The 22,185-nt window shown below is 47.7% G+C and overlaps 1 protein-coding gene across 5 annotated transcripts in view; it reads right to left on the reverse strand.

Moving 5' to 3' along the window:
• Nucleotides 1-22,185, reverse strand: part of SFXN5 (sideroflexin 5) — a 110,854-nt gene that overhangs the window by 80,200 nt on the left and 8,469 nt on the right. For 4 of the 5 annotated variants that reach the window (XM_034659350.1, XM_002914877.4, XM_034659348.1 and 1 more), the window contains 2 exons: nucleotides 21,055-21,123; nucleotides 9,367-9,444 (listed from right to left, as the gene is read on the reverse strand). In XM_034659350.1, the coding sequence (XP_034515241.1) occupies nucleotides 9,367-9,444; nucleotides 21,055-21,123 (147 nt within the window). The remainder of the gene's footprint in view (nucleotides 1-9,366; nucleotides 9,445-21,054; nucleotides 21,124-22,185) is intronic. The other variant, XM_034659349.1, reaches the window with a different exon arrangement.

Consider the following 22,185-nt stretch of genomic DNA (forward strand, 5'->3'; position numbering starts at 1 on the left):
TAAAGTCTTTATCGACCTCTATGGCACAGACTGTTAAATGTCCAACAAAATCTATGTCCCCTTCTTCCAAAAGAATAGAACAGTGGTAGGCAGGTAGCTGACCTGCCGTGCTGGATTTCCCGGCCTCCTCTGCAGTGAGGCTCATCCACGTGACTGAGTCCCCCAGCGGCGCTTGAGGGGACGTGAGAAGGGCCTCTCCCTGGCAGCACCCGCCACCCCCAACTGTGCTTTTTGTCCCCTTCCCGTGAGCGGGAGCAAGTGTGTGGCTGCAGCCCAGCCTGGGCCATGCAGAGAAGACAGCCCAGGGAGGTGGGGGAGGAACAGGGTGGAAGGAGGCTGGGTCCCTGAGAGATCCTGTGGAGCTGAGCCATCCGCCCACCGGGAACTTGAACTATTGGATGGGAGAGAAAGAAACTTCTACCTCACTTGAGCTCACACATTTTGACATCTTTTTGTTACAGCAGTTAGTATAACCCTGACTAAGATAACCCACTTGGGGATTATAGGAAACCGCCTCCCATGATATCAGGGAGACCTTTCCAGAGATAGAAGAAGGAATGAAAGCTAAAATCATGTTTGTAATGTGCAGCAATGCTCCCACCTCAGCAGGCAGGTGAGATGGAAGGGACATCTCCATTTTAAACTAACACTCCTAGTCCTGACCTGATCTTGTTCGGGCTCGTCCATCCCCAGGTGGCAGCAACAACGGTCAGGGTCACAGATTTTGGTTTTGGCTCAGCCACTAATGTTCACGGTCTCCCATGCAAGCCATTGCACACCTTGGACTTCGATTTTTTTTTTTTAATTAATCAGGCAGGAGAAAGGGTAGGAAAGGCCCCTTGCTGTGTGATGACACTGGACCCAGCCCGTAGAGAGAACAGGACAAGGACTTGGGTCTGATGCCTTGGGTCTGGGCTTTTCTCTGGGACCCACTGGTCCCATGAGTCACATGCTAGAGGCAGGAACGGCAGCAGAACCACAAGCTGTGAGCTGGTTGCTAGTTTGAAGGCTCACAAGCCAGTGCTGCACGCAGATTACAGGCGAAGGTCATCCTGGGCTGTAAAGCATTTGACAGGAGGCAAAGAGGGGCAGTGGACAGTCCAGCCACACTGAGAATCTAGGACAGGGAGTCCTGGCATCTCTTCAGCCTGGGAAGCAGCTGCACTTTAACCTGCAAATTCCTCAACCTTTAATCTGCAAATTCCTCAACATGGCATGTCTGTTCTGGGCTCAGCCCATGCACTCTGTACTTGCGGTGGACCATAAAAATGTGTGGCCCCAATCCTTTGGACCTTACTCACTGCAGCAACAAACCAGGGTGGACGTGAGACTTTGGACCTTGCTTGGTTTCTCAGCTTGGGCAATGAGGACAGAGCAGGGGCGGGTGAAGGGGTCTGGGTGAGAGTTTGCTGGAACAATGCAGAAGTTGGCTGCTTTCACAAATGGCCAGTGTCTCAGCAGAGCTGCCATCTGAACCTATCGGAAGCCCAGTGTAGAGGCCAGGGGAGGGGCAGAGGGTGGGCCCCCAGCAGGATGTAGAAGGAAAAGCCCCACCTTTCGGGGGCGGAGCAGGGCATACCCCCAGCACCCAGACCCCAGATGGAAGAGCAACCCCCCGCAGTCTGGCTCACTCCCCTTCCCCTCTGCCTCCTTCCAAGCTGCTTCTCCAAACCTCTAAAGGCAGCAGAGACAGAGCCTATTTAAAACAACCTCCAGAAGGTAATTAAACACAGCCCGAAGGGGATCCTTCTGTAAAGCAAAGGATGCCTCCATAAAACAAACAAAAAAAAAAACTTCCTAATTTATCATTTGGGCCAATCCCATTACTCTTTACCATTCATTTCGTTGCCATGGTTACTCTCAGGTAATACGTACATAGGCAAGTCTATGTGGGGTGAAGGCACCCCCCCCAATCCTAGAGAGAGAAAGAACATTCCCCCCAGTTCAGCAGCCGTCATTTCTCCTGTATACACGCAGGTCCTCTAAGAGGACAGACCTTGGAGTCAAGCCCTGGACGGAATTCCAGGTCCCCCACTTGCTGGCCATGTGATCTGGCGCAATTTCCTTCATCTTTTTGCACCTCCACTTCCTAATTTGTAATGTGGGGATATGAATACTTAACTTTCAAGGTTATTGTGAAGATTAAAGAAAATTCACTTAGTCAACAAATATTTCCTGAGCACCTACTGTGTGCTGGGCACTACTTCAGGCACTGAGAACACATCAACAGACAAACAAAGACCAAGAATCTCTGCTTTCATGGAGCTTATATTCTAGTGGCAACAGACAATAAACTAAAAATAATAAGAATAATAAGTAAATTCTTTGATATGTTAGAAGGGTGGGTGCTTCAGGAAACATGGGAAAGTGGAACAGGGTAAGTAAGGCTGGGGTATGTGTGTGATGGCAGTGGGGAGGAGGGTACAGCAGTGGCGAAGGTGGCCAGGGTAGTTTTCATCCAGGTAACACTGGAAGAACTACTTGAAGGAGGGAGTGAGTCATGCAGGTATCTGGTAGGAGGTTGTTCTGGCAGCCAGAAGAGCCAGTGCAAAGGTCCTGAGGCAGAAGTGGGCTTGCTTAGCATGTTTGAGGGATAGCACAGGAGGCCAGTGTGACTGGCGTGGACTGAATAAGGGGAGAGCAGTAGGAGACAAGATCACAGAGGAATGCGGGCTTTGCTGGCCCTTCTAAGGACTGTGGCTTTTACTCTGAGTGGAAAGCAGACACACTACACAGTTTCTGGAGCAGTGGTCCTTACAGAAGGGTGATTTTGCACCCAGGGGACATTTGGCCATGTGTGGTTGTCCTGACTTGGGAGGGGGTGGCTACTGGCATCTAGTTGGTAGAAGCCACGGATGGGGCTAACCTTCCCAGTGCACAGAACAGCCCCTACAACAAAGAATTACCTGGCTCCAGATGCCGATAACACCAAGGCTGAGAAACTCTGGAACCAAGGAGCAAATAAACTAATGCATGTGTTCACAATGAGCCTGGGTGCTGTACTGGAAATGCACAGAGGGGCCCAGGCAGAATAGGGAGACCCCCCAGAGGCCCCGCAGTGCCCCAGCCCGGACACCCTTCTGCAGCACCCGGTGTGACACTCAGCACACCCTACACATGCTTCAGCGACAACTGCTCCCTGGCCGGCGCCCTGCTAACGGTAAAGGCCAGACTGCAGCTAGCGCAGATGGATGGGCTCCTGCCCAGGATCCCAGAAGCCTGAGGCAAGGGGTCAGGGCAGGGAAGGGGAGGTGTCGGCCAAGCCTTCCCTTCAGCCAGCGTCTGACAAACCCGCTGACACCCAGAGAAGATTTGGGTGCAAGTATTTTTACCTCCCTGGTATTTTCTCTGCTATTTTCAGCAAAGCCCAAACACAGCTGACCCCATTTCCGGTCTGCCAGAGGAGGAGACTTGCAGGATCTCTGACACCAGCTGCCCTTTCTCCCTGGCAGGTCGCTGGCAGAATCCACCCTTCGTGGGGCCCCTGGGTGACCAACAGGTTATGCTGGGTGCAGAGCAGGCATTTAATAAGGTGGGCTGGTCCCTGGCTCCTGGGGAATGTGGAATGATGGCCAAGAACTGCACTCAGAAGCCTACAGGGGCTCCCAGAGACCTGCTCGCCTCACTCCCTCCCACTCCAGTAGCTTCCAAGCTGGGTTCCCTAACAGCACACACCCTCCCCCAACCACCTGGCCCTCAGACTGATGCTACCCCAGGACACATTCAGGCTATCCCCTTGCTCAAGAGCTTCCCGTAGCTTCCCCTTGCCCCACACAGCACACTGAACATCTCTCCCAGGGTCTCAAACACTTCCGCAATCTGTAACTTCCCAACTGCCTCTCCAGCTTCCTCTCTCTGGTCCCATCTTTCCTCCCTTCTCCTCTCCCTCCCCTGACCCCATCTGTCTCTGTCTCGACTGCACTTCTCCCTCTGCGCCCGTTCACCACGGCGGGTCTCTGTCTACACGCGACACCAACACCTCCATGAGGACTTCCTCACCCCTGCATTCTCAAGAGTCTCTCCCTGCTGGACCCCTGCCTCCCCGGCATGAACTTCACACGCCCTAGCCTCCAGCCTGGCCCCTAGCACCCGCCTCTGTGTGGTCACCTCGCCTGTGCTGGGAGCTGGCTGTGGGAGGGCAGGAACGGGCTGTGCTCATCCCCCCTCCGGCCCACCGCCCGGAGAACCTACTACATGCGGGATGCTCGGCAGGTGCCCGGGCCTGCGCTGTGTGAACCGCACAGGTGTACCTGGGCTACAGACCTTCACAAATGCCAAGCTCTCTGCCTCCCGTGTTTGGATCTACCTGGCTATGGGACTCCGTTTTCTTGCCTACAAAATGAGGTTGATACAGGCACCTACCAAAGAGGGTTCCTGTGAATATTAACTGAAGCATGTGTAACGCACTAATACTTAGCTCAATGCCTGGCACTTGGTTAGCACCGAGTGAGTGGTGGCTCATTACCATGAGGGAATCTTTCACCTTTAACCCCACCCACCTCCACGCACACGAAACCACCAAACCACCACAGCAACACGCCGGCATATAAAGTGCCCACAGCAGAGTCAGTATCCAGAAATCTAGTCCAGCTGCCTAGGCTTACACTTTTGCTCTCGTCTATGGCTTCACTGTGCAACCGATAGCTACAGTCTTTAATGGGGCTCCTAGCACATCAAATTTCTACTTGTCAAAGGGTAAATTTATACTTATTTTTATTTTATCTGAAGGACGAATTTTTCACCGGCATAGCAACCTTTTAACACATTAACAGTCTCTGGAGGAGATATCAGCCACTCACTAACAGAAGACCAAACAAAGGCCATCAGGTGTGAAGAGACTAGCAGTCCACTTGGGTATACCCGCTGGAGAGATGTCATAACCGGAGGACGGGTTAGATAACAAACTGGTAGGCGGGTTACCCGGTGCTGCCCATGATGTGGGGACAGGCCCACAAGCATCGGGAGGCAGCCACGGGCTTCCGATCCACATGACTGCAAAAGGACGTCAGAGCGGGCACAGAGCCCTGGGCGGCTGAGGCAGGGGTCCAGACTGAGATCAACAGCTACCCCGGGCCTGGACATGACTCGTGAGCAGGGCCCGCCTGGACCAGGAATGGGGGACCGTCCTTAACTCCACATTGCTGAGGCTTCCCCAAACCCTGGGCTTATATGTCATCACCCACCCACTCGGTTCCGGTCTGTGGAGGCCAGAGGGGGTGTGGCTCTGTAGAGGAGGCCCAGGGAGGGAAGCACTGTAATCCCTGAGTCCTCAGAGTGCAATCCCTGATGTGCTGGAGAGTCGGGAAGACCAGAAAGGGAGGGAGGGAGGATCTGATTAGTAAGGGGGCCGAGCAGCAGGCTAACACCTAGCGCACTGTGCCACCCAGCCACCAGATGGACACTGCACGCATCACCAACAGGAGCCAGAATTGGGAAGTGTGGCTAGTGCCAAGATCCATCCCCCCACCACCACCGCCCTCCCTCCCAGCTCCCTGGAGGCACATGGGGGCTTTCAGGACAGAAAAAAACAAAAGAGGCCCAGGAAACAGGACAGGAAACTTCAAACTACTGAAGGGAGTAAAGAGGAGAAACGTGGCTTCATTCCCCAAACTCTGGATGCTGGAGGGAGTCCCCAGAGGCCAACCTCAGCCAGAAGGAGGTTGGGTTGGGAGCCAACGCAGGGTGAGGAAGGGCTGGGGGCTGAATTCACCCCTGACAGGTCCAAGAGGAACTGCAAAGGTCAGAGCACTACTTTGGCCTAGAGAGGGGCATGTCAGGTCATGCCACCCAGGCCCCTCAGTGTCCATGCCAGAGGGAAGTACCGTGCTCAGGGATGATTTGGTCACAGCCTGTCCTTCCTAATGGCAGCACAGATGCCTGAAGATAGACCCTGCCTAGCCAGCACGGCCCCATCTCCCATCAGCCCCCAGGGCCCTGCACCAGGACATGTGGCCAAGGTGCTCCATCGGCTCACACCTTTGCCCTCCTTTCAAGGGGCCAGGCCGCAGTCAGGCACAGCCACCTGGACTGCCCCTGGAGGGGCTTGCTCTCTCTGCTCATGAAGCGCCTCCTCACCTGCACGGCTCCCGCTCAGAGCTTCTCCTGGCCAGCCCCTTCTCATCCCTCAAATCTCAGGCAAGAATCCCTTCCAGACAGTTTGGGCAGGTTACGCCTTCCTCTGTTTTCCCACAGTATCGTGGCTTTTCACAATCATTCCCTAGACTCTGGGGGTCTGTGAAGCAAATCCTCATCTGCTTTCTTCCTTGTTCTCTCCCCCCGGCTCCAGCACCAAAACTGGCCAGCCGGTGCTCCAGAAATACATAAATACATATTAAACGAATTGGCCTGGGGAGAGCTGATGGCTACGCCACCTACCCCAGGAACCTCCAGCCAGGCACTAGTGTGTCATGTTGGCAGTCCAGAGCCTCAGCGTGGGCTTTGCACCTAAAGGTGTTAGAAGGCAAGGGCAGTGCCTCATAGAGTTACCAAAAGAATGAGAGAGGAGACAAGAGCAGAGGAAGGACAGCAACATGTTTTTGCAGGAAAATAAGTAGAGTTTTAGTAACTGATCCAGTAGAGAGGAAGGAACCATCCCCTAAATGCTTGCAGAGTGCATGTTTAAGGAACCAGTCCATTGTCCTCAAAACACCAGCAAAGCTCAGGACTTGGAGAGACCAGTTGCCATAGGAAAAAAGGGCTAATCATAAGGCTAAACACAGGGAATTGGTTAAAAGTTGGTCCTCAAAACAATAAGATCCCAAGGCCTTCACCATACAGCAAGGTGACTCTTACCACCCTCACCTGTATGCCCCAGATGCTAGAGGTTTATCAGCCTTCTGGAGAAACTGAACCCAAGTGATCCTGGACTTGGGAATACCAGCACAGCGGAGGATGGCAGTAGGTGAGATTCAAAGCAGGGAAATTAATGAAAGTCTGCAAAGCGAATCTTGGGACTCCAGGCTCCCCCCTTACTTGGCTTCCAGAATGCAGAGAGATGAGATGGCTACCGTATTCACAAAACGGGAGAAGAATTCTATTAAGAAGAATTTTAAAAATAAACAATGTAAGAGCCCTTGGAAATTAAAATTATACTAGTTGAAGTTAAAATTTCAATGAATATGTTGAAAATAAACTCAAGGAAATTTCCTGCAAAGCCACACAGAAGGATAAAGTGATGGAAGAGAAGGGAAAAAATATAAGACAATTTAAGCGTCAATCTAAAATGCTGAATATTTGAATAACAGGAGTTCTAGAATAAGAAGAAATTATCAAAGAAACAGCATAAGAAAATTTGCCAGAACTGAAAGTAGGAGTCTTCAGATTGAAAGGTGTCACCAGGAACCCAAAATAATGAATTTTAAAAGAGATGGCATTGTGGAATTTCAGAAATAAATTTAAGAGAGACATACTAAACATTTCCAAAGACAGAAAATGGGTTACTTGCAAAGAATCAGAAATGAAATGTATCAGATTTCCAAAAGCTATAATGACAGTGAGAAGACAATAGAACAATGTCTTCAGAATTCTGAAAGAAAATATCTGTCAACCTAGAATTTTCTTCTCAGCCAAACTGTCAATTAAGACTGAGTGCAGGGGCGCCTGGATGGCTCAGTCAGTTGGCATCTGGCTCTTGATTTCTGCTCAGGTCATGATCTCAGGGTCATGGGATCAAGCCCCACATCGGGCCCTGTGCTGGGTGTGGAACTTACTTGAGATTCTCTCTCTACCCCCTCCCCCAAAAAAGAAGCCTTAAAAAAAAAAGACTGAGTGCAGAATTACAATTTTCAGACATAAAAGGACTCACAATTTTCTTCCCATTTACTCTTTTTTTAGGAAGTTACTGAAAGAGCTTTCCATCACCTATTTTCCACCAAAATAAAAGCATACACCAACGGGAATGCCTGGAGCTGGAGGAGATGGACACCGGAAAGGAAAATTTCAGGGGGGAAAATTGAACTGAAAGACAGGAAACTTCAGATTGAAAGGAGGCACTGAAAATATCAAAAGGCTGCTAGAGGATGTAATAAGAGGTAGAGACAATATAAAGAAAACCATGCCAATGTGAAAAACTAAGGCAATCATTAACTCTAGGTGAAATATAAATCGAACGAGGGAGAAGACAAACAGTAAATGCTATCATTGTAATAATGTGAATAGTGAATATCCATAAATCCCCAAATCCATAATAACTATTTTGGGAGGGTGATGAGGATGGGGGAGAGGCATGTGTTTTTTAATGGGGGTAAATAACAAGAGAGCTGAATCCAGGTGAATACAAAATAACTAGTTGAAAAATAGGACTACATATAAGCGTATTAGTTTGACATAGATTTCTCTCTAAAGAAATAGCTAAAAGTATTTGTTTCTGGAGAAAAGGAATGGGAATTAAAGAGGGATGGGGACAGCATACTATTTTTCCTTCAGGTATTTTAGTACTACTTGGCTTTTTGAACTATGCACACATATTACTTTGTTTTGGGAGGGTGTTAAAGATTTTATTTATTTATTTGAGAGAGCAAGCAAGAGAGCAGAAGCAGGGGGAGTGGCAGAGGAAGAGGGAGAAACAGGCTCCCTGTTGACCAGGGAGGTGATTCGGTGCTCAATCCCAGAACCCTGGGATCATGACCTGAGATGAAGGCTGACACTTAACCAACTGAGCCGCCCAGGCGCCCCTGTGCACATATTACTTTGGGGGGAAAAAGTGTGAAATTAATTTTTTAAAAGATTTTGAAATAAAGTTTACAAACAAACAAAAAAAAAAACCTTTGGCATATTAACCATCAGCCTTTTAATCATTAAAGTAGCCCTACAGTGTATTCCTTTTTTCTCCAAATCAAATACAACTATTTACATTTCACTTAACTCTAGTTTAAGTTCCTACCTGATATACATTTAAAAAAAATGAATTTAGTGTTCTAGCCTAATCTCCACTATCCTCCCATGTCTTTTCCATCCTCAACCTGAACTTTTGGGTAGTGGTACACTAGTAAATGTTTAAAAACCAGTTCTTTGGGGAAGAAGGTCCTGATTTATAGCATTTACCAATTTCCATGGTATAAATACTCGCACATGGCTGATTTCAAGCTACCACTGTGACGGCACTGAATGTGAGATTGGGAAGAGATATACCCATCAGCTCCAGGAAACTTCTGCCTTTGGGCCTCTCTTGCTTTATCAGCTTCCATGCTTCCCACGAGACCCAGGGTATGGGAGAGAGCTGAGTGTCTCCTCCAAAAAGCCAGAAGTCCACATAGCTATGTAGTAGCAGAAGTGGATAATGAAGGAAAGAGAGTGGTTTTGGCTGCAGGGAAGGGGATATGACTTTGCCACCTTCCTGCCCCCCCCTCCAACTTCCAGCAGAATTACCTGTTCATTGGTGACACCTGGGCGCAAGGTCCCATGCTTGTAGTCCTCCAGCAGCTGCACAGCCTCTCTGAGGCGTCTCTGCAGGGAAAAAAAACAGACATTGAGGGGCACAGATCCAAGGCTCCTACAACCCTTTCCCTTGCAAACAATAAAGAAGGATGCAATTTAAGTGTCCTGCCATAGGAAAACGGCTAAATGACAGTGGTCTGATAAATACCATGGAACATTATCGGGCAGTTTAAAAAGTGAAGTAGATCTGTATGTGATTCCACCTCCAATGTATTTTTTTTTGAGCAAGAAAGTAAATTGCAGAGCCGTATGATGCCATTCATTATACCAAACAAAGCCCACACACACACAGAAAACAATATTTTCTATGAGAATATTTATGTGTGTAAATGCATCAAAAAAGCTCTAGAAGGAGATCCACCAAATTAGTGACAAGGGGTAGGAGGAAAGGGTCCAAATTTGGCAAGGGGTGTCAGGAGAAAATTTAATCTTAATTGTAATATTGAAAGTTTTTATAAAGATAACATATTTATGTAATACTCATATAATTTCTTTTCAACATTTAAAAACACTAGCAGAGATTTACATACCAAAGTGCATATGGCTACAGTAATTGATGGGGAGAGAGAGGGAAAAAAGAAGAATTGTATCATCTGTAAAATCTTAAAAGCTAAAGAGACAGCAACAGTGATAGAAGGCAGTCTTTGTCCACCAAAATATTTGTATAAGAATATTCATAGCAGCACTTTTCAGGGGGTGCCTGGGTGGTCGGTTAAGCGTCTGCCTTCAACTCAGGTCATGATCCCAGAGTCCTGGGATCAAGCCCTACATCAGGCTCCCTGCTCTGCGGGGAGCCTGCTTCTCCCTCTCCCTCTGCCTCTCCCCCTGCTTGTGTGCGCACTCTCTCTCTCTCTCTGTGTCAAATAAATAAAATCTTTTTTTAAAAAAAGAATATTCATAGCAGCACTATTCATATAGTCCCAAAGTCCAAACAATCCAAATGTCAATAGTTGACTGGACAGGTAAATTGTAGTATATGTGTACAATGACATATTACACGGCAATTTAAAAAGCAAACTACAAATACACGTTTTAACATGGATGAATCTCACAGACATAATGTGGCAAAATGTGTTTTCCAAAGATGGACACTCCAATATCTGCCGTGCCCCATTCTCTTCTAGAACCTTTCCACATCCCCCTCAAGAGGTAGAGTCCATGTGTCCTCCTGCAGATCCTGGGCAGGGCTTCATGACTGCCTCAACAAACAGAGTATGGCTGAAGTGAGGCTACGTGACCTCTGAGGCTATGTCACAAAAATGCCTTGCATTTCCACCTTGTTCTCTTGGGATGGTCACTCTTTTGGAACACAGCCATCATACTGCAAGGAAGCCCGAGCAGCATATGGAGAGACCCACCTGGACAGGAACTGAGGCCTGGCCCATGGCTACAGCTGAGCTATCAGCTGACAGTCTGTACCCACTCGCCCGCCATGCAAATGAGCCAGCTTGCAATGGACTTTCCAGCCCCCCATCAAATCGCCCTAGCAGACACTGCATGGAACAGTGATGAACCATCCCCTCTAAGCCCTGCCCCAACTGAAGACCAGTGAGCAAAAGAACTGAGTAGTGTTTTAAGCCACTATATTTTGGGGGCGATTTGTTACATAGGAATGAAAGACTGATACACATAATGAGGTCAGATGCCAAAGAGTATGTATAAAGTTCACAAACCGGCAAAGCTAATCTAACTAACCTGGCAGAGGTCATGATAGTGTTACTTTTGTGGGGGGTGGGCAGGGTGCTGACTTGGAAAGAGCATGAGGGAACCCTCTGAGGTAATGGAAATGTTCAATGTCTTCATCTGAGGGGTGGTTATATGGGTATAAACATTAGTCAAAAATGTTTTATTAAGCCATAAACTAGGGATTTGTGCATTTTACCTTATGTATGCTATACCTCAAAAAATTAACAAACAGACCACAGCCATAGAAGGCAGCCTATGTCAAGGTTAGATGAGGGACCCAGACATTAGGGTTGCCCAGTGTGGGCAAAGAAATACAGTGAAGCTTCCCTGTTCCCCCCTCTTTTTTTTTTTTTGTTCCCCTTTTGATAGAAGGACAAGGCTAGCTGAGGATGGAAATGCAGAGACCTCCACAGAAGCGCCTTGGTCTGAAGGCAGGATGCAGCACCAGGAAGGGCATCCAGGGGGCAGACGGGGTTTGCTGAGCCAGTGGATGGGGCAGTGCCATAGGATGGGAAAGCGACAGCCACCTCCCGTAGGGCCACAGCAGGACTCACTGCCAGCCCAGACAAGCCAGCTGGACCACCTGATCCATCAGGCCTGTATGTGAAGTACGTGTGACCAACACTGGTCTCATCCAGGGCTTCAGGGAGCAGCCCGACTGNGGGGGGGGGGGGGGGGGGGGGGGTAACTGCCCCTCCCCTTAGGTTTGCATATCAATTCCAAAATTCCAGAGTCTCTTCCCAGAATCTATTGAATCTATTTCCAAAGTGGAGATAGCCTGGTGGGATTTTTTTTTGGCCAAGGGGTGGGGGCGCGCCATTAACCCATGCCCTTTAGAGAAAATGTCAGAAAACAATACGTAAGCACAAAAGATCATTTTAAACCCCTCATCAACACACCACTGAGATAACCACCGCAGAAGTGAGAATGGTTAGAGAAGAGGATGCTTTTCCTTCTGGATTCAATGCATTTGTTTTTCAACAAAATGGGATCATGTTGATTGTTTTAACTTGCTTAAGGTCACATGGCTACAACCTGAGTATAGTTTTTGTACCCAGAGTCTAGCCAGACCCTTGCTGTGTGCCCCAACCCCCCCCCACAAGCCTCCCAGTGATGCGGCAAGCTCCGCACCCCAAGCCTGCTTCCTCCCACGCCACAGCCTCGGCCACGGGACAATGAATGCTCTACTTTCCAGCGCTGAATGGTGAATGGCCCCGTGTTCTCATTATTTTCCCACTCCAGGGATTCTCCCGAGTTCCTCTAACAACCTAGCCAGGCTCCATCTCATTTGACACAGTCATCAAAGGGAGGCCTCCTGCCACAAGAATCAGTTCCAAAGAGCCCCGATCTTGGCAGGGGTTGAGGGAGAACTAAATGCAGAGTTCCTGAAGTCTGAGAAATGAGGACTGGAGGAAGCTAGAACATGCTTCTCTGTTACTGGGCCTTACTAAGCCTCAGCCAGGCCCCTCTGTGGAACAGCCAAAGCCCCAGGACACTTGCTTTAAGAGGTCCCTGGGGACTGACTGTTCTGGGGGCTGGGCTCTTCACTACAGAGAACGGGGCCATTACTGGGGAGAGCTGAGGGATAGGAGGAGGGCCTCCCTGCTTTAAACCCTCCTCTCACCCCCGTGCATTGTGAGGCTTGACGGAGGAGCCCTAGGCACTTGAGAGGTCGGGAAAGCTGGAGGTCCGTGGTGGGTGAACCTTGCAGTAAGTCTTTTCAAACAGGAACAAACAGGCAGCCAGGCCCTGAATGCAAAGGCAGCAAGGAGTGGATAAAAGGCTGCCGGCCCTTCTCTAGAGCCCTGGGCCATGGGAAGGGTCGGCCTACGTTGCTTTCCAGACTCCCTCATTGGCTTGCCTGCCTCTAGCTCACCTGCCAGAAAGTGTCACCTTGAGGTTATCTCCTTGTATCTGACCTTCCAAAGGTCCATCTGGAAACGCTGGCACTTGGGAGGCCTGCTCCAGGGCAGATACTTTGAACAGAGGAGAACCTGGCCCCAAGGCCCTGAGAGGTAGGAGAAGGAAGCAAAGGGGCAGGCACGAATATCAGGGTGGTGGCCAGAGAGGGCAGGAGACCATGCCGGGCAGAAACAGGGACAGACAGACACAGAAAGGGAAGGACACAAAAGGGAAAGCAGGGGCAAGAGTCATCAAAAAGTCCCTCAATGGTGATGCTCGTTTGACAGAATCCCAGAATTACAAAAGACTGTGACCTATTCACACAGGATGTGGATAAGAACACCCCTTTGCATGTATCTATCATTCAACCATCTAGGCCACCCCCTCTCTGAAATAATTGGTGCCAGAAAAGGAAGGGTATTTCCATGCCCAGGGTCACAGAGTGGGTGAGAGGCAACCTAGAAACCCCCTCAATCCTAGTTCTGGTCCATTTCCACAAAACATCAGCATGGAAGACCCTCCTGTCCTCGTAACAGTAACTGAAAGAAGGGTGGCCTCCCAACAATTTCAAAGCAATGCCTATGTCCCCCAGAGCTGATGCCTACGGGGACAGGGTGCCTCGGGTAAGAAAAGGATGGGCATTCTTCACTCTCCCATTCAAAGCCAGGCCTAGTCTGACACAGAGAAACTGGAACATTCAAACTTTAGGCAAAGTGGAGAATTTGGGACTCCCAAAGCTTGCAGAACTTAATAAAAAAAAAAAGAGAGAGAGAGAGAGAGAGAAAGCAGCACTAGGGGTGGGGAGAATGAATTGGCAATGAAGTGGGCCTGGGAGAACGAAGCAGGGACGGCTGATAGGAGGCACTGGGAGGGGAGGGCAGCCCCTTACATCACATCATGCCTTGATTGCTCAGTATCTGATTGTTCTCACCTGGGTCAGTCTGGCACCTGCCCACGACAGGGCCATGCATTCTCACCTTGCCCACAACACGGCTTGAGCCATTTTGATTGTGGCCCCAAATGCTGGGACTTGGGACTAGAAGATAATGATTTACATGCAGACAGAATCCCAAGTCCTTCTCTTATCTTCCCTCAGCCTTCTTTTTTTTTTTTTTTAAGATTAAATTCTTTTTTTTAAAAAAAAGATTTTTATTTATTTATTAGAGAGAGAGCACGTGTGATAGCACGAGCAGGGTGAGGGGCAGAGGGAGAAGCAGACTCCCCACTGAGCAGGGAGCCCGACATGGGGCTTGATCCAGGACCCTGGGTTCATGACCTGAGCCAAAGGCAGACGCTTAATGATTGAGCCAGCCAGGCACCACTTCCCTCAGCCTTCTTAGCCCCTTTCTTGTTCCCTCTCAGCAGTCCAGGGACCCCCCAGGATTAAATGTCTGTGCTGAAATTGGTCCTTGGCTCCCTGCAGCCCCAGGTCACCGGAGGCCCCAAGGGAAGAGGAAACCAGGGACACATGGAGAGAGGCTCTGCCTTCCCTGTGGCTGACCTCTGGTCACCTTCAGGGGGCCCATGTTAGGCAAACAGATATAATTCTGGCAGCATGACAGGAGGCCCAACCCTTCAGAAAATAAATCTGTCCAGCTAGCCCAAGAGCTTTAGAAACATTCAGCCCCCCAGCCTCAATAGCCTACTCTTGAGAATTTATTCTAGAAAATAAATGTAGCAGAAGTGAAAGTGATAGGTCCAAGACTGTGTTTCTTGGAAAAGCAAAAGATAGGATACCACCTATGTGTTAGATCTAAGCATCTAACAGGGACGGTTATTTAGTCTTTAAAACTTCACTTAAAAAAAAGTATAAAGGGGGCACCTGGGAGGCTCCATCGGTTAAGAATCTGACTCTTGATTTCGGCTCAGGTCATGATCTCAGGGTTGTGGGATAGAGCCCCACATCAGGCTCCTCGCTCAGTGGGGAGTCTGCTTGGGGATTCTCTCTCCCTCTCCCTCTGCCCCTACTGCTCATGCTTTCTCTCTCTAAGATAAATAAATAAATCTTTTTAAAAAATAAAAAATAAGAATAAATAAAAATAAATTAAAAATTATAAAGACTTGGAAATGAATGAAAAAAAACAAATACAAAGGGTTCAATATAATAAGTATGCCAAAAATGCATGCGATAGGCAAGAACTTGAAGTGTATAAAGGTACTGGCATTTGGGTACTATTTTTATTAAAAACTCCATTAAAGACTTTAAAATTAGAATATCAGATGCTGTTTAGAAGGCATTTAAATGGACATCCTCAAAGGGATTAAGAGTACATTTATCATCATGAGCACTGAGTAATGTATAGAATTGTTGAACTGCTATATCATACACCTGAAACTAATGCTGTATATTAATTATACTGAAATTTTTTTAAAGTGTAGAGAAACATTAATATTAAACAGTATTTTGTTGAGGGGCACCTGAGTGGCTCAGTTGGTTAAGCATCCAAGCCTTGATCTTAGCTCAGGTCTTGATCTCAGGGTCATGAGTTCAAGTCCTATGTTGAGCTCCACGCCCAGCATGGAACCTACTTAAAAAAAAATTTAGTCGATGAAAAATTAAAAAATAAAAATAAATAAATGGATATCATCACTCACTATTATTAAGACTATAAACTGATATAATCTTGATACAGGTTGGTATAATCTACAGGGCAATTTGGCAATATATATCAAAAGCCTTAAAATGTCTTTCATTCAGAAATTCCACTTCTATGAATTTATCCAAAGAAAATAAAGAGAAATATAGGGAGATTAATGCCCATAAATATTTATTGCAATACTATTTATAATGTCAAAAGACTTAAACCACCCAAGTTGGTCACAATAGAGAAAATTATTAAGTATATTATAGAATAATCATATGGATTACTATGCATTATTAAATATATTTTGAAATAACATGTAATAACAAGAAAAAATGCTCATGGGGGTGCCTGGGTGGCAAAGCGGTTAAGCGTCTGCCTTCGGCTCAGGGCGTGATCCCGGCATTATGGGATCGAGCCCCATATCAGGCTCCTCTGCTATGAGCCTGCTTCTTCCTCTCCCACTTCCCCTGCTTGTGTTCCCTCTCTCACTGGCTGTCTCTATCTCTGTCAAATAAATAAATAAAATCTTAAAAAAAAATAAAATAAATAAAATAAAATAAATTTTAAAAATTTTAAAAAAGAAAAAAAGAAAAAATGCTCATGGTATGCTACATGGAAAAAAGAGTGTATATCATGTATACACTTATGTTATGTAAATGTAAACATATATATCATATGATTCTCTCTGTACATATTCTATAAAAAGAGATAGGTATATATATATACACATATTATATAAATCATCCCCATTTTGTGTATATGCATACACCAAAATGTCAATGGTGACTGTTTCTGGCAGAAGGGATTATGGGTTGTTTTTATTTTTTTCTTTAGGCTTTCATATATTCCAATATTTAGGGATTACTACCAGCATCATATCACATCAGAAGGTACACAACGTCAGTTTTTTCCATGGCTAGTGATGCTAAGTTCAGCCACCTGGTTAAAGTGGTGTCCTCCAAGCTCTTCACTGTAAAGGTAACTCTTCCCCTTTGCTAACGAATCTTCAGAGTGAGACTTACTTGAGAGCACACGCATATCCTATTTCCCTACAACTCGTTATTCTACGCAAGTAGCATCCACTAATGATCCTGGCCAGAGAAAGTTAGTTCATTGAGGGCTACACAATGGCTGTTTTCTTCTACAATTATCAGCTGACATTCTTCGGTGAAGATGAGCTTCCCTCTCCCACACTTTTAGTATTACTATGGATTCATAGATGTCTCCTCCTCCTTCGTGTTACTATTATTATTGACTTGCAGATTTATTATTATTATTATTATTATTATTATTATTATTATTATTATTTAGAGTGTTATAACCATTGCCTGTATTCTTCGTAATGTTCAAACTCTCCCAGATGTGACTGGTGGGTTTCCCTTTAAGCCAGTTGCTGCGTCCCCATCACCCTTTGAGCACCCTCCTACTTTTGTAGCAGTTCTCCTTGTCCCAGATGTGGATTTGGCCACCTCTCCAAGAAGCTCCAGTTTCTTTTAGTAGGTAGTGGTATTTAGAAACCAAGATCTGAGTGCTAAGGGTGTTTACTATCACCAGGTGTCATTGCTTCTAGGCCCTTTCAATGAACAGAGTTGGGAAACTGGGAAATCTAAACATAAAAATGCGTGTGTGTGTGTGTGAGTCACGAGTTCATATCTATACCTCCAACTTGATACAATAGCTTGTAGTTCTTTGTCCTTTCCCCTACTCCAGATCTGTATCCCCCTGCTTCCACGATGAGAACGCTGGTTCCCAACATCAATATAATTACTTATCTATTCTATCCTGTAATACACCCCAAATAGTTTCAGATTATGACATCAATACTTGTATGGAGTCTGTGTTATTAACACTAATTTTTCAGTTAGTTCTCTCTGCCCTTCAGGATGATAATCTGTCAACTACTCATTCCCTTAAATAATTACTGAATTCAGAATAGCAAATTCCTTTCATCTTCAGTCCATAATTAAAAGTAACTTCGATGTCAGCTAGTATAACTTTGCCCTTAGAGATCTAGATCTAATTCCATGACCTACGTGCAAAGCCAAAGCTGGGGCTTCTGCCAACTCCTGGTGGTTTGCTTCCACAGGTCTGATCCTGCACACACTGCACCCTGACAGGAGACTCACAGCCCCTCAAAATCCGCCCCTCCCCCCACCAAATAGTCAACTCTTGCAGAGATTTCAAGAACCAGGCAGACTTTGCTGGCAATTTCCCAGGAATGATGGTGGAGGGGACAAAGGTACCACACGTCAACCTTCACAACTCAGTAGGCAGACCAGTCTCAAGAGAGCCCCAGCCACTGGCCTCTCAGCTCATCCCAGATGCTTGTTCTCCTTCCCATTGTTTCTCCCTCTACCTTCTCTCTCCTCTCGGCAGGATCAAAAGCACCATTCTTCCCCCTTTGTCAAGCAGACTAACCCCTCCCCTGAAGCCTTGCTCAAGACATTCTTATGACAAAGACAGCCTTCTTCCTAAGAGAAATTACGGTGAATAAAATTTCCTCCGCCTCATTACCCATACAAGGGTTGGAATCTTTTTAAAGCTTGGCTAGTTATAAATGACAAACAAATTGCTGCAAAACTCTCTCAAGATGAGTCTATCCATCGACTCAGCAAATGTCTCTCAGAACCAGGTCACCAGATGGCTCAAGCTGCCATCTTTTTACCTTAAGAAACTCCAGCTTCCAGAACCACCTCCTCATGTCTCCACAAACAGGCCTGGCCAGATCTCCTCCAGCTGGGTGCCCGCCACCCCACCCTCCCTTCCAGAATACCGGCCAAGGACCGTGAGAGAGAAACAGTGCTCTGTGGATCATGGTCTGTGGCTGAGCCCAGCAGAAGGGGAGCCTGGCCCTCCTGGCAGTGCCACAGCTTGTGGGGGAGAGCCTCAGGTAACAGACTCTCCTCTCCGCTTCTAATTTCTCATTGCTTCCCTGCCGATGGCCTTGCTAAGCAGCCTGCCTGGACTAGAACCAGTGAGTCATGGCCCTTCCAGAGTTCTTGGGGCTTAGACAATGATCTTCCATGGGCAAAAACTTTCCAAAAGGCCAGCATGTAGTGCTGGAAACAGTCCCCAATGAGGGTACAGGCAGGAGGGAGGTATGAGTCTTTCTGGGAAAACTATCCAAGTCTTTGATGAGGGGGACATGTAAAATTTGAAAAATATTCCAAAATTACCATTGTATTGGTGATTTTCTAGCCAGTAAATAGTTAAGTTGCTTTGACATGTCAATTGCTGGTAGTGGGTAAAGGCCAAAAATGGTTTAGTGATGTATAAGAATATTGGGGCCATTCAAAACGCAAGAAAGATGTGGTACAAGAATAGGAAATGAAATGGCCTGGGAATGAGAAGAGGGTGGACGGGGGAGGAGGGAGGGTGGAGGCGCCCTGGCACGGCTGGCACACTGCCCTGTAGCTGCCCATCGATCCTCAAAGCCCCGGCCTGCTCGTGGTAATCTGGGGAGCACTGAAGTACCTCCTAGCTTCTGTCTCCCTCCACCATGGCTCAACATGCCTCAAAACCACCATCTGCACCTATCCTTCAAGTTAAGCACGGGCCTCTGTGGTCTTCTCCATCAAGCAGGTGGCATTTTTGTTGGGATTCATGTTACAATTGTATCTAGTTTTGCACCATTCTGGAGCTTTCTAAAAAGATATATAACCTAGGTTAGGTAAGTAGTTTCTCTAGCATGGTGCTTTTCCAAAATTTTATGTAGTCACATTGATTACTCCTTAGGAGAATCCTGGCAGAGCCCAGAGTACAGCAGCCTTGCCCTTAAGAGGTGGTAGACCCAGAGGGACAGGTAAAGTCAGCCAGTAAAATACCTGAGCCCTTTGCCCTTGCTGAGATGCAGTAGGAAACCACATATCAGGGCAATTCCCACATTTCACATTACTGGGCTGCTCGCCCAGGCCCAGTGGGGATTGTTCTCGGCTCAGGTACCCAGAAGGCCTTGTGCTTCTTTCCATTACGGCTTTTACCTCCCAGAGGGATCCACTCCGTGGCAGAGGCAAGCCAATGCTCAACCACAGAGATGTGCAGAGAAGGGCTGCCACCTCGGTAAGCCAACTCAAAGGCTCAATGACTCCTTGGTCTAGGTGGCGGCCCAGCACAGGAGCCCAGGCCCTCTGCCTGCTGAGTAATCTTGGGATTGTTACCTGAACAGGATGCAAACTGGCTAAGAATAAGGTTCGGGAAACAAGCTTACCTGCGTCATACACTGGCTCCACCACACTGGCCAGCACCATGTGCATGAGACTTAACTTCTGTCTGTTTCCTCATCTGTAAAACGGAACTTAGAATAATATCTACCTCACAGGGGTGCTTTGACTTAATCTGACGTGCTAATGCATGTAAAATGCTTGCAACACTGCCTTGCTCACAGTAAGTGCTTCATAAGTATCTGCAATTTTATATGTGCATGCATTGCTCTACACACACAAAGGCTCTGAAGACATACTTCTTACGATGGCTGAAATAAATTTGGCGATAAATTTAATTTTGATGGTACCACATGCTGGTGAGGACGTGGAGCAACTGGAATACTGTGGATGGGAATGGTAAATGGAGAGCCACTGTGAACAATGGTTTGGCAGCTTCCTATGAAGTTAAACATACATTTACCACAGTTTCCACATGAGCTAGCAATCCATTCCTAGTTATTTACTCAAGAGAAATGAAAACATACGTCCACACAAAGAATGCTCATGGCGTTTTATTTGTCATAGCCCCAGAACGGAAACAGCTCAGGTGTTCATCAATAAGTGGATGGAAAAACAAATTCTGGAACATCCTTTCAACAGAATACGATTCAGCAGTAAGAAGTCACCAGCTCCCGACACATGCAGCAACATGGATGAATCTCGAAAGCATTAGGCTAAGGAAAAGAGGCCAGACACACAAGACCACATACTGTAGGATTGCATTTCTATGACATTTAAACAAGGAAAACAGCAGGGGCAGAGAACAGACACATGGTGGCCAGCGGCTGGCGGGAGCAGGGGAGCGGCTGTCCAAACGAGCCTGAGCGAACACGGCGGGGCGATGGATGGAAGCGCCCTACAGCCTCGTGGTGGTGGTGGATACATGACCAACTATGTTTGTCAAAGCTCAGAACGGTACACATACCAAAGGTAAACTATACCTCGGGAAACCTAACACTACCTACGAGAGGAGGCAATTGGGTAGGGAGAGTATACAAAGGACACTTTTTTATTCCACTTAAACATACCTGTACCATTTGAACTTTCGTCATGAGCGTGTCAGTCAGGTCCTGGGTAATAACTTCATTAGAGTTGAAATCAGAATCATGCTATCTATCCACTTAGAAGGGATGCCATAAGATGCAAATGGCATGAGATAATGTGGATAAAGCATACGCACAGACGACCCATGGCTCTTCTAAAGTGACAAGGGGCCTCCACTGAGAGTGACACCCATGACTTACCTCAGTGACAAAGAGTGTGCGAGGATCGATGATATCCAAGAAGTGCCTGAAGCGGCCGTAGAAGGATGTCTGGAGAAGGGGGTGGGAGAGGACAGCAGATCAGCTGTTGCAGACCATCCCCCAGCCCCCACGGACCGTACACCACAGCCTACCCTTATCACTGGGATCCCACCACCCCCAGACCTCCCCCATGTGATGAATGCCAATGAGGCCTCGCTTCTCAGTCACCCAAGGCCAGCTTTCCAAGGTCTGAAGGCTTTTTAAAGTCAACTCATAAAGACCATTAAGATACTCAGTGACTGTCCCAGGTCCTCTTCAGGGGGCTTCCCATTTTCCTCCTTCTTCCCCCAATTCCCTGAGATCCCCTCCAAGCCTTCCACAGTTTCCCAGCACCAGGGAACACGCAGGCTGAAGGTGAGGCCCGAGTCGAGCCCTCTCCCAGCCTTCCCTGTGCACACAGCTACTTGCCTTGCTTGGGACCTCTCAAGTAGAGGGAGGGTCCCTCTCCACGGTCCAGCTAAAGGCTCTGCCCCCCGGGAAAGCTCCTCACAGGCAAAGCTCAAGCATGACAGCGCCCAACGCACAGCCCTCAAGCCCTCCTTTACCCACAACCCTGGAGCTGCTGTGAGGCTCAGGACAGGGGCCTGCTTGCCCTGGCCTCGCTCCAGAGCAGGGGCCCCAGAAAAGAAGGGCTTTGTGCAAAACAGGCCACAAGCATTAGCCCACAATGAAAGGAAACCGAGCAACGAGCAACACTGCTCCCGGGCCCTCTGTCCCAGGGAAAAAGCCGAGCTCAAGGGGGTGAGAAGATGCCAAGCCAGGGGACAAAGGGGAAGCTGCAAACACTGGGGGTTCATGCCTCACTACACTCCGGGCTCTGCCCCAAATCCTCCTTGAAGCCCCACAGCTCTCCCAGCACCATCCTCTGCACGGCGAAGGAAGCAAAAGCCTCCACACTCCCTCCCTCCCCTTGCTCACTAGGACACCAGACCCCACTGCCACCTTCTGCTGCTTTCTCTTACCAGTAACGATCCTGCAAGAGTTCCCTGAAAGTCCCCTGTGCATACCAGGCCCCATGCTGCCTCCACTCTCTGCTACCCCTACATGGAGCACCCACCCTCTCCACCCCCT

Source organism: Ailuropoda melanoleuca, chromosome 4, assembly GCF_002007445.2.
Source record: "Ailuropoda melanoleuca isolate Jingjing chromosome 4, ASM200744v2, whole genome shotgun sequence".
Classification (NCBI taxonomy): Eukaryota; Metazoa; Chordata; class Mammalia; order Carnivora; family Ursidae; genus Ailuropoda; species Ailuropoda melanoleuca.